The sequence below is a fragment of the Anser anser genome (assembly GCF_964211835.1).
Source record: "Anser anser genome assembly, chromosome: 11".
Lineage (NCBI taxonomy): Eukaryota > Metazoa > Chordata > Aves > Anseriformes > Anatidae > Anser > Anser anser.
Genome location: NC_139732.1, coordinates 2,707,598 through 2,720,253, shown reverse-complemented (window position 1 = coordinate 2,720,253; position 12,656 = coordinate 2,707,598). Strand labels below are relative to the sequence as shown.

General features: G+C 36.9%; 1 protein-coding gene and 1 pseudogene across 7 annotated transcripts in view; one reads left to right on the top strand and one right to left on the bottom strand.

Annotated features, from left to right (window-relative positions):
• DPY19L3 (dpy-19 like C-mannosyltransferase 3) overlaps positions 1-4,874 on the top strand; it is a 35,066-nt gene extending 30,192 nt beyond the window's left edge. For 5 of the 6 annotated variants that reach the window (XM_083795016.1, XM_083795014.1, XM_083795017.1 and 2 more), the window contains 3 exons: positions 6-138; positions 900-1,058; positions 1,692-4,874. In XM_083795016.1, the coding sequence (XP_083651142.1) occupies positions 6-138; positions 900-1,058; positions 1,692-1,853 (454 nt within the window). In that variant the 3' untranslated portion in view covers positions 1,854-4,874. The remainder of the gene's footprint in view (positions 1-5; positions 139-899; positions 1,059-1,691) is intronic. The other variant, XM_083795018.1, reaches the window with a different exon arrangement.
• LOC310879958 (neural-cadherin-like) overlaps positions 4,379-12,656 on the bottom strand; it is a 65,530-nt pseudogene continuing 57,252 nt past the window's right edge. The window contains exons 32-33 of the transcript XR_014589234.1: positions 11,966-12,120; positions 4,379-9,155 (exon numbers count right to left, since the gene is read on the bottom strand). The product of XR_014589234.1 is annotated as a neural-cadherin-like (transcript). The remainder of the gene's footprint in view (positions 9,156-11,965; positions 12,121-12,656) is intronic.

Here is a 12,656-nt window from a genome sequence, read left to right as displayed (position 1 = left end):
TTTAGGTCAAACACTCCAAACACAGCAGTGTTTGCTGGAAGCATGCAGCTATTAGCAGGAGTCAAACTGTGCACTGGACGGACATTAACTAATCATCCCCATTATGAGGATAAACATCTGAGAGAGAGAACAAAACAGGTAAGAGTATTGCAATTGCTTAAGCTAATTCCTATTCATGTCACTGGCTCCGTTCAGGAAAACACATACAATCTCTAATGGCATAGTGCAAGTGACATCACGTGCTTTATGCATTGCTCTAACTGATTTTCAGATGCAGTTCCAGAATATAATTTCATCTGTGAAACTCAGTGCTTTGGGCATCTGCTAAGTCACTTCTGACAGCTGGTGTATGTCTGAATAACTGAACTAGATGGCTAGTTCTGAACAAACTGTTAGGTACTGTTGGCATTTACAGATCCTGCTGCCCAGTCGGGCTGTTAGACTCACATGGAGCACTTTCTGATTTGCCTGATAGTCCCTTGAGTTCCCAGACATAACAGCACATAATATTTTATATAGAAACTACCTTGAGAAACTCTACACAGGGAGACTGTGTAGAGCAATCCTTACCTGTAATTTAGTCATTTCTGAAAGTTTTACAGGCATCTACCAAGGCCTTTCTGAAAACAGCAGCAGTATCTCTCAGTTTCATAGCCAGCAGCAACACTATTGTGCGTCATAGTATGCATACCATCTTGTAGAGACTGTAAATGGATACTGAATAAAGATGGGTTGTTGGTTTTGTTGGTGTTTATTTTGTTTGTTTTTGAAATACCTAATTCACATCATGTCACTTATCAATCTCATTTCTTCCTCTGGTTCAAAATAACAGAATCATGAAAAAGCAAATAGGTAGTGATTATGCACTTACCTTGCGACTCAGTTTTCTTCTATTATAGATTTATCAGATCTATGCCAAGAGATCTCCTGAAGATGTTTACAGAATACTGCGATCCTTTGGCACGGACTATGTGATCCTAGAAGACAGTATTTGCTATGAAAGAAGACATAGTAGAGGCTGTAGGTTACGTGACCTACTTGATATAGCTAATGGCCACGTAAGTATTTCATACAATATTTATACAGAAAATATTTTGCTTAGCTTCTTGTTGAAGCTCAGTTAAGATTTGGAGTAGCTTGGGTTATTTCCACTTCATCATAAGTGTAGTAAGTAAAACCTAATGGAGCTTTTAGACATTCTCAAAATTGCCAAATTGAACCCTCCTTGCTTTTAATAGTATTTGATGGAATTCAACCTGTGCAAAATAAGCAATCACTTCTGCTGAACATCAGATGAACAGAATACAAATAATGCTCCCTTTCACAGGGTAAATCACTTCATAGCTTTGGTTCCCTCAGGAAAAGCAAGCAGTTGTATTACTCTGTTGTGTAAGGAGAATTGTCAAACGTTTCTAGAGCTAATAACATGGAACCGTAGCAGACCACATAACCCAAAGCAGATACTTGCCACTGACAAGTTAGCATTTTGTCCATAGTAGAGACAATGATAATGTAAATCTTACTGGTTTCATGTTACTTTTTTCCTCTCACTTGTTTCACACAGTCACTGTTAACAAATCTGGCCAGTCTGACCTTCTGAATGTATCACCAAGGTTGTTTTCGGTTTCTTGTTGTTTTTTGTAACTGAATTGGCTAAAGATATTTCACAAAGTTGTTCAATTTCATTACAGATCATGGATGGTTTGGGAGAGAATGAACCTGATTTGAAGCCTTCATTGTATCCTCGCTTCTGTGAGGAAATTAAAAAAAATCTGCCTTCTTACACCTTACACTTCACTAGAGTGTTTCAAAACAAAACATTCCATGTTTACAAACTTGCTAAGCATAAATAACATTTCCAACAATGTCTTCAAGTTCACTATTTTTTTTAATGCCAGGACCCACATTAGAAAATACAGAAGTTTACAAACATTTCACATTTGTAAGACATTTTACATTGATGGTTTCTTGTTTAATTACTGCAATTTTTTGTTTGTTTTAAGACAGTTTTAGTTTTGGTAACATTCTTGATGTTGCCAAAATTGTCTTGGATTCATAAATGCTAACCGGGACCATTTTGATTATAAAATCCAACCTGTGAAATACCTAGGATGTAATTGTTTTCAGGTTGTAACCAGCTGAAAAACACACAAAATGAGCGGCCTGCATGACCACTGCAGAATAGCTAGCCTATGAAGTTCTGCTCACTGTTTTGGATTTTTACTATAAAGTTACAGAAATGCAATGAAAGCAGGCTATGCTACTCCTATACTAAGTATGTGTTATCTTTGTGAATCTTTAATTAAAAAAATAGTGTTTAATTGAACGATGTGATCTACTTTGACAGATCTTTATGCTCTTTGAGTGCCTCTTTTTTGAATTTATTGGGAATGTATGTGGATATGAGTTTCTAAGCTTGTGGGTGTGATTACAGAGTCAGCAAACAAGTTTAAAGAATAAAACTTCAATCATTGTCCTGCATTTTTAGTGATACAGAAACATACTGTTTTATAACATTATGCATATAACAATGGAGTGTTACCTATTTCTAATGAGAGTTAAGGTTGGAGCATGCTTGATACATGTTGCACGTATCCTTGTACAATATCCTTGTAGAATGCTCAGGACAAACAAAACACGAATTTCTCACCTTGGACTCTTGCATTATTTTCGGTATGTACTTTATGAACTACAGGGGGGCGATTTTCTCCCCACATGAATTCCAGATACCAGAACTGAACACTGCCAACCTTACAGAAGAAACATTCACCCCTAAAATTGACAGGAACCTTAGGTATTTAAATATGTTTGGGTATTAGAGCTTTGCTTTGCATTATTCCAGTCACAAGGCCATTTATTTTATCACAAAAATCACTGTATCCTTGCTCTTTAGCCTAAGAAAGATACTACAATTATTTTAAATTGGTTTGGAAAATTACATGAAAGCAGTCCTCAATCCTGAGAATTTGTGATTTGTTTGTAGTCTTTGTCTTTTTACCAGGCTAGAACTTTGTGGATTGTATTGACTTTTTAAATGCTCTGTAGATAATATGTCACTTTTACTGTGTTTTAGCACTGCTTTGGTTTTATATTGAAATTAGAGATTAAGTCTGATTGAAAGTCTAACAGTACTCTCCAACTTTAATTAGACATCCACTAGGATCATTTGTTTCTTATGGAAAACAGAACTGTAATAATCAAGTGCCTCTAGGCCAACGTTGAATTAACATTTGAACACCTATAGGAGTGTTTGTGGCCTGTGCAAATAACTCTGTTATAATAATTACCACTGCAATTAATTTCTAGTGATGGGAAACTTAAAGTGCTACTGATAGCAAATTCCACATTTAATTTAATCAAGATGTGTAATGAGATTAGCTTCCAAAACTAGGCTGTGTTCCAATTCCAAATGATTTAAATGTTTTCCCTTTTCAGTTGTACTAAGGTAAATTACTGAAGAGATGGAGATGGTTATGTCACATGCTCAAACAATTTTATATTCAGTAAATACTCGTTAACGGTGTTCAACATCCTTCTACACTGTCATGCTAACACAAAAAGAAAGCATGCTTTAATCAGACTGTATTTAAATCAAACATTGACAGTAGCTAGGCTGTTAAACTGAGCAACTGAAACTCCTGAGTAATTTCTATCCTGTATCTCTTAATGAGGTTGGAGACTGCTGCAGTTTAACGTAATACAATAATAAAACATTTTAATCAGTATTAAAACTTTAATTAGGCTCGTAATGATGCATGCCTGTTCTTGCTGAGAGCATGGGTCAGTGAACTCCTCAATGAGTGCCTTACAGTAATTGAAAACAAGCACATGTAAGGTAAAGTATATCTAGGCTGTACTGTCTTATTTTAAAATGTGGTTTTATCTTTCTTTAAAGGTGCAGTAACTTTCTTGTGATTGAAATGAGAGATTCCAAGATCCAGTGGTACCCCAAGATTTTCACAATTTATTTGTAGGTAACAGCTATGACTAGAAGTCCAGACTATAACAATTAAGTAGGCTTTTTTCTTCAAAAACACAGCCTGTAATTTTGCCAAAAGAGAAATTTAAACCTTTTTATAGAAAACAAAAAGTTTTATTTGTTTTTTAAAATAAAATCCAAACTACCTTTGCTCTTGGGTACACATAAAAACCACAACTCTCCTGATCCAGAACTACCACAGTAACAATTTTTTGTATAACACTAACATTCCCAAAGTAGCACACCAGAAACTTGGTATTGGCCAAGCTACTGGGCTGTGGGGACTGGTGGTACAAAGGGCTACACTTCCTGTTCCTAGAGGTTGGCTCTAAGTCCGGGAGACTTCTAGGAGGTACGTGGTGTTTTACTTGTCTGGTTATTTTCTCTACTTCCTGTGTCTTACTATGGTATATATTTACTGCATTAAAAATGTGCATTTTTTTTTTTATAACTTCACCTGTTCTGATCTATGTCATCCTGATACACCTTATTGCCAAGTGGCTGTAGTGATATCACTGTTTTGTAGTATTAAGTATGATGCATCCCCATGAACAACACTCGTGGCAATGCACTTACCAAAAATCTGAAATAACTAGCTATGTGAATGACACCGTTGTGATTTCATGTCTGTTACATATTGTCTGGAAGGACTCAAGCTGTGCATTATCAGTGGACTGGTTGGCGCTGAATGACGTATTTAGATCACAGAGGCAAAAACGTTACCAAGTGGCTGGAATGTTTTTAGGGGAGAAAAAGCCTTTGAGGACCATAAGTATATTTTCATTTTGTCTTTCACAATTCTGTTGGTGAGAGCTAACATAGTTATTTTATATGTTGTTGTAAAAAAGATGTAATGACTCTTGTATACTAAATAAATTGCATAATTTGAAGATCAGATGTTTTTGGGTTTTATGGTGGGATGGATTGAGAAAGGCGCTGTTAGGGAATCTGCTTTATTTCAGTCCATATGAAGGAAAGGAAAAGATTTTTCAGCAGACAGGTTTTGACCTTTCTCAGGCTTGTTAAATGGCATTTATTACTGTGGATTTTGAATCATCTTTGTGTTCCACCAACTTGCTTTAACCAGTAGGGATTTGCTTGTTTCTGCGTTGTAACTCAAGCTTTAGTAGAAATGAAACATTTTTAGGAGACAAGCCTTACAGATCTCATGTGCTTTATTTGAATAAAGATGTCTTGACACAGATATGTTTTCAAAAATCTAGATGTTCTCTTGGCAGGGAGAAGCAAAATGGGCAGAAGTACGTATATGATAATCCAGCATGTGGTGGTGTGTTGTTTTTTTTTTTCCAATTTGTGATGCCTGAGTGCAGAATATCTTCACACGTACTACCAGTCCTAGAAGGAACTTTAAGGAACTTTTTGAGTTTTGTCACCAATGTTAATTAGATACAAACAGGAAATCATAAGATCAATTTAACTAATAGAATATAAGCGTGATATAGTGTGCTTGTGTAAATAGGATTCAGTGTTCCAGAGAACCACATTTTTTGAAACGTCTTCACCAACAGTTATCAATAGCATGGTGCAAACAATTTAAGTAAGTCCCCAGGAAATGGCCACTTTTTTTTTTTTTTTAATCATTTCCATAACTAAGAAATTGCTCAGCTTGTTCCTACTCTCCTAATCCTGCTCATTTCATAGCCTTGTTTTTTCTTCTAGACACTCTGGTACTAGCCAGTAGGTCAGACCTAAAGACAATCAGCTTTCATATGGCTTAGCTACATGTTATATATACTGGGAAATGTTATTTTAAAAGGGGAAAAACACGAAGATTAATGTAGTTGGCAAGCAGACAGATTAAATACTAATATCCACATGATTATTTAAATTTCAGACCTCTACAAATATTTTATACTAAATGTTCTTACTACATGCTAAATTCTGTAGAGAGCGTGGAAGAAGATTAATTAAAGTACCAGATTACTGAAAATCCAACTACCTAGGGACCAATGATTTCTATTTAAATTTTTTTCTTCCCCTCCACTCATTGCAAAGCTTTCTGTTGACGCAGCAGCTGTCCCTGTTCTTGAGAGGTGTCGGTGCTGGGCTTTGATAAGGTTTTTCTGTAGAGGGGCTGAAATACTTGTGCCTGGGTGTGTTTGAGGAACAAGCAAAGATGCTTTCAGAATTTCCTCGGTAATTAAAAGAGCAACGTGCAAATTAAGACAGATAAATTAATTGAACCAATTCGTAATCCCTAGGAAGAGGAAAAGCAGTTTTTATTAGGGCATGACAGCTGCAAATGAGTATGTGCTGAGGCTCTATCTACACAAGTTCCTATAGCGTTTTAAATGTTTTTCTGACCCTTTGGTTTACATTGTATAATATATGAAAAAAAAACACTTTGTGTAACTGTAGTTCCAAATGCAAGCAACTGTGAGAGTTTGTTTGTTTATATTTGTATGTATGTTTACAAATCACAACACAGCTGCAATTGGGGAAGTAGTAGAGCAGCAACTTCAGCTTGGCTTCCAAATTGCATGTTTGGGAATGGAAATTGGAGACATCTCAACCGGAGTGACTCTACAACTGTGCTGAGCAACCCAGCTGCTCATGTAGTGCAAAGTCACCATGATACAAGAATTGTGGTCTGGCTTGCTTTTACTCCCACCCAGTGACCAGTCAAGTATTTCACAGATGGGCTAAGCACTTAAACAAACAGTGCTGAGTTCTCCATGTCACAGAATACCCTGAAATGTGTTTAACTGCAATGGAGTTGGAGCAAAGCACCACTGACTCCTCTGTTTATTGCATTCTGTTGTGAATCTCAACCTGGTAGTCATGGGAATGAATTAAGATTACAGGGTAGGGAGGAAGAGCAAGGAAAACAACTGGAACTTTGAGATATATTGGTTTTCTTGCCATTTGTCCTGCCTGTCACACCTGACACTGTTAACCATCTACCTTTTGTACGTGTCCTGTTGCTCCTGGTGAATGTAAGGGTCAGAGCAGCAAGACATACTACGTCAGCTTCTTAGCTCCCTAATCCCAGCCAGAGGGTTGATTGTAAAGCCAATGGGGAACACAACTTGAGTACATATTGCGTGTAAAGTTAGTAATTTCCTTCTCAGAATAGTGGTCTGTCTGTTGCAAAAAGCACTCGTATCTGAGAATAGTGCTGGCCTGTGGCCCCAGCCAGCTTGCAGCTGTCTGTCTGGAAAACTCAGAGATATTAACAGTTGTGTGAGTACCTAAAGCTTGAGTCCACATGTCAGTCAGAAGCAACTGCTGCCTCCCTCAGCTCCTCTTCAGACAGAGGAACATGCACGACTGAAGTTTGTGGAAGTGTCTGATCAAAGCTGAGGGAAGTAATTCAGCAGAATCCAAGCTTCAGTCAACCTTAAATATATGCAAGGAAGAGACATCATATACAGAAGGCTTATTTATTATTCATACAATGCTTTAGATACGTATGACACTTCACAGGGAAATAAGAAGACAGTCCTTGCCCCAAGGAGCTTACAAGCTAAATTAAATGAGAATGACCAAAATGACAGTCTGTCCAGAGTTGTGGCAAGAACACAAGGAATGCACACACAATTAGTGCTGTCTGGGGAAATGAAACATTTTTTTGTGCATAGTAGCCATTTACTTATTTTTTTGTATCCTGTTTGTAACTGCTAAAGAAATGAACTACAGAATCTGACATACCCAACTTGTGAACATGACACGATATTTGAACCTGTGTTTCCTCCCAGGTAAGCATATCAGTAAAATCATAAAATCACAGCCCATGTACCGTCTGTAAATCAAAACTATTAGACATGGGTAAAAATGGCACGTAGCTTTTCCTGATGAAAATGTCACATTATCTGAAATTTGTAACCATTAGTTGATTGAGTGCTCAAGACTGTCCAAAGCATGTCACAAATGCATGCACAAACAAGATACTGCATGGCCATTTCTCACTTGGAAAATATGCAAATTAATCCAGCCTATAAAATGAAAATAAAAGCCAGACCTCCCAAACAAGCTACTGGTGTAACTGTAAGCAAAGCTATTTTAGTGGCTTCATTTTACAACACCTCATATGAATGGTGCCTTCTTTGTTCCAAATACTTTCTATTTAAAAGAAAAAAAAAAGAATACTAGCTGAACATTAAACAGGCTGAAAAGAGGATTGGTAATTTAGAAGGTATTTCACCCCTAGCAACTGCTGTTATTTCCTGCCTCTCTTTGTCCCCCAAATGATCATGATGTTCTACTAACATGTATCTGAGAGCTGCATCATTTTGTGCTGTCATACTGCTATGATACATAAGCAGCCAGGATAGCTCATGCATAATTTTTGGAAAACTACCATCTTTTAATTATTAACCTTTTGGCAGGATTTTGTTTATCTGAGAAATAAACAATTTTTTCTGCCATTAAGGTAATATCGGGCTCTTTGAGAGATGCTGTGTACATGAGCTAACATAAGGAACTCTCAAAGAGCCCGATATTACCTTAGTGACAAAAAATTGTTTATTTCTCAGGTAGTTTATGTAAATGACTTAAGTAGTCCGAGTTGTGTCTGTATTCTTTCCCTTTACTTTATATCCCCCAAAGTAAATGCCAGAATGACCAACGACAAGCTCCTGCTACTAAATATATCAGTTAAGTAGGAATTTCAATTGGCTAAGTTGTTTTAAAAAGTAAAAGGAAGGGGGAGAGCAGTAGTACACAATTATTGAAAGTAAGCAGCAAGAGCATGAAGTCCATCACACTTGCTTCCAAAACTCTGAAAATAGCATACCTGGTAAGCTACAGGTCTTCTGCATCTGTATGCAAGTACAGTTCACTTAGTTTCTCAAACTTTGGTCCCCACTATTTAATGTCATCATACATTATACCCTCATCCAGGTCAGAGGAGCTCAGAGCACTGAGAGTGCTAGCAACTGAGCCTTTTCCTTCGGTGTAAAACACTTGCAGCGAGTCATGGTACAGCCTGGGGGTGGTGGTCAGCATTTCTAACAACATCTGACAAGTACTGACCAAAGTCTGCCCTAGAAAAAGAGACTTTCGTAGGCACTGATGATTTGGTCTGCTCCTGCATGCTTGGGGATGCAACACTATAGAAGCTGTTCAGTTTTGTTGCTTTTTCTTTCTTCTTGTAGAGGAAATAGGCTGGGCTGGTTTGAATAGACATCTGCAGTTCTGCCATGTTGTATGCATCCTGGAGTGAGAAACCATTCATGTTAAATTTATTATGTTCTCTATAGGTCCCCAAATTCCATATTCTATTGGACATCAACAAGAAACAAGCAATCCTGAGGCAGTCTGTTTAGTGTGAACACTACACGAGGATTGGCTTATTCAACTAACTCTGCCACCTACAATGAGCATAAGAAAGCAAAGAAACACCATGCACCCTGCACTGCTAGAGTCCGGTTAAAAATCAAGTCTAATTTCCTATTAGAAGCCAAATAATGACAAAAGCGTCCCAATTTTTGCTCTGAAATTCAGATCTGAGTGTTTTTCATCACTAAACCCTGACACTGTATATAGTACCAAAGGCAAGAAAATACAGTTCACAAGTAGCTATTTAAAGTTCAAACATCTACTGTGATTTCAAGATCTATCAATGTGGAGTAATTGCCAATTATCAAGTGGCATGATTGTAAAAACCAAATAACTGATTATCACCAAAAAAAGGTTTCCTTTCTTCTAGCGAAGAAGCAGCTAATGCCATCTGATAGATGTGCTGCAACTCCTGAAGTGCAGCTTCGGTCACTAAAGCTACCAGGACAGTAGTACGTTAGTCACAGAAGAATGTTGACAGGCTGCATGAGACAATGCAGTAGAGCAAACAATTATTTGTATTTCTCATCTAAATAGCAACCGCTGATGTCACAGCTGTCAAAGCAGCACTTTCCAGAAGATTACACTTACTCTCCTAGGCTGAATCGTGCGTAATGTTTTTACAAGAGATTATTCTAACTAATCTTGGTGAGCCATTGCTGAAGTTCAATCAGAGACAGAAAACCGCTTAAAAAATAAAAAATAAAAAAAAAATCACCTGCAATTAAGAGGCCAAATAAGTGTCAAAACTAGGCTTTGGGACAGGACTGTAACAATAGCTGCTGATTTCCATTCATCCAGAGAATGGATACTGTTAGTGGTAGACAATGAGACCTACAGAGCCTGTGCATATCTTAAATATGTTTAAGTGTAGGCTACCAGTAACAGCATGGCTACCAGTATAAAAAGAAAAGATAACAACTCAGCCGTACAAAATTTAAGTGGAAGTTTGTCCAAATATAGATTAAGGATCATCCCTTCAATGAACTGGGTGATACTAAAATTGTTCTTCACTGCTCTTAGTTGTTCATTAAAATGACATAACATTTATTTTGATTATATACCATTACTAGTTGGCAGTCTACAAGCCTCTGGCTTCAAAGCTGGCTTTTAATGCAACTGTACATAAAATGTTAAGTATATACTCAACAGTGCACTAATTACTACAATTTTTCCAAACTCTAATTTCTCAGAAGGATATTAATGGTTATTTCAGGTGCAGAAACTCCTTAGTAATTCAGCCTTCTTTCTTGTCCCAGTAGATCTACCCTCAGCTAACATTCCAAAGACAAAACTCTCTGTTCCACATACCTTTGGGATCCTTTTGTTAAGATAACATTAGAATATACCTAAATTATTTTAATTCCAGGTATTTTTTTTAATTTAGACAAACAATTAGGTATTAAAAATACTAGAGTATTGAAGCTGCAATCCAAGCAATTACAAAATCTGAATAATTTAGGATCAGTATATAGAACCTGTAGAGGCTTCACTCAAAACATTTATTCAAGATGGAGTAATAGCCTCAGATTAAGATCATCAAGTCATTAGTTTAGTTGATTCAACTGCTTAAAATCAGGAGTGTATTTTTAAGATCTCTCCAGAAGTAATTATACTTGTCATAGAGTAACTATGGATTTCCTCAATCTATAGACGTTCTGGATGCAAAATTGCAAAATGCTGCAGAGAAAATTCATCTTACTAAAGAAAATAGAATTTATGTATATAGCTGTATGTATCACATGGAAAGATGTCCCTTTATTTAATATGCTCACAGTAATTTATCAAGAAATTAAGGACACTCTACAAGTAAGAATGTTTTCTCACATTGCCTTGTAAAACACTCTTAATATTTTATGACTAAAAATTCTTGAAGATATGTTGCATTTTGGGACACTTTTTTTTTTTCTTTAGCACTGGCTTTTTTGATCTGTCACATTAATGCACTGACAATTATTTCCTCTGCAGTGTCATGGCACCTTTTGAACCCATGAAATTAAGTAGTTCAAAGAAGGCAATACGTATTTTTAACATGGCAAACATCTGTGGGTCAGCAAATAATCTATTATTCATCTATAATACCTGCAACTTCCTCTCAAAGTTCTGGCTTAAAACGCTGTGTAGAAATCCCTAAAACAGCTTCTTCCACAGCTACCCCCATGTACTTTAAGGCTTAAATGGAGTACCTGAATTTCTTAACAAGTGAAGTCTGAGTAACTCTGAGGCCTTTGAGAAAACTAATATTCAGAATAACAGACAAAATGCTCTAATGAACAGTCTCCAAGAACAGACAGCCTATGTCTAAGGAGAACAGTTCATGTTAGGCTCTTTCAAACCCTCGGTGCTACAGCAGTAATTACAGGGGTACCACAGCATCTCCTGAGTCTTGAAACCAAGGATATCAGCTGTTGGTTCTTCACTTCTAAACTCACACTACAATAATTTTAAATACGCATATAAGATCACTTGCTTTGAGAGAAATTAAAAATTGATTGGCACTTACCTCTGCTTAAAAAGCATGAACTCTTGCGTACAAACCATTGCAAATAATTATCAATTGCAGTAATGAATCAGCAGAACAAAGGCTAAGGTCCTCATTTTAAAGGAACAGCATAATACATATATTCATTAGCATGGTGAGCCCCCAGTCCCCTTGTAATAGTAACGTAACACAATGGTCCTTACTTGGTCTTGTTCCCCACCCCCTTCTTCACTGTAGTTCAGGATACTTTCTCTGATGTCCTCCAAATCATCGTGATGGGCCGATACATGGTATACACCTCCATTCACACCTTTGTGACTCTTCCAGCGAGCCCACAAGAATATAGCACTGAACAGAACTGTGTAAACACACAGGAGCAAAACAACAATTCAGAAATAAATACAACATTTACATAGAGAAGTACTGCAGTGTGGCTAAGACAACAGCCACTCTTAATGAGAACTGCAGCAATGGCGTGCAATCAGAACCAGTAAGGCTGTAGTTTTGTGTTTCTCAACAAATGTTTGATTTTTGCACTCTTTGCATACTTGTAGTTACAAGTGAATACCAAAGATATAAGAAAAGGCCTTTAGAGAGTATTTTAAAATACCCTTTAAAGTACAGCTTTGGAGTTAGAAGCTTAACTGAATGACGCAAGTGGTGTTCAGAGACCTATTTACTGTAGTTAAACTTTTTAAGAGAAAATGTGCACAAAGAGGTAGCACATAAATAACAATGAGTTGAGAGTCACCGATACAATCAGACAGAAATGAAGCATAGGAAGACATGAGACAAAAGAGGAAATGACTTCTATACATACTACTAGAAAAAAAAATCAGGCACGTTGTGCCTTAGCATCCATGAATATAAACATTTTTCTTAAATGCTTAGGTG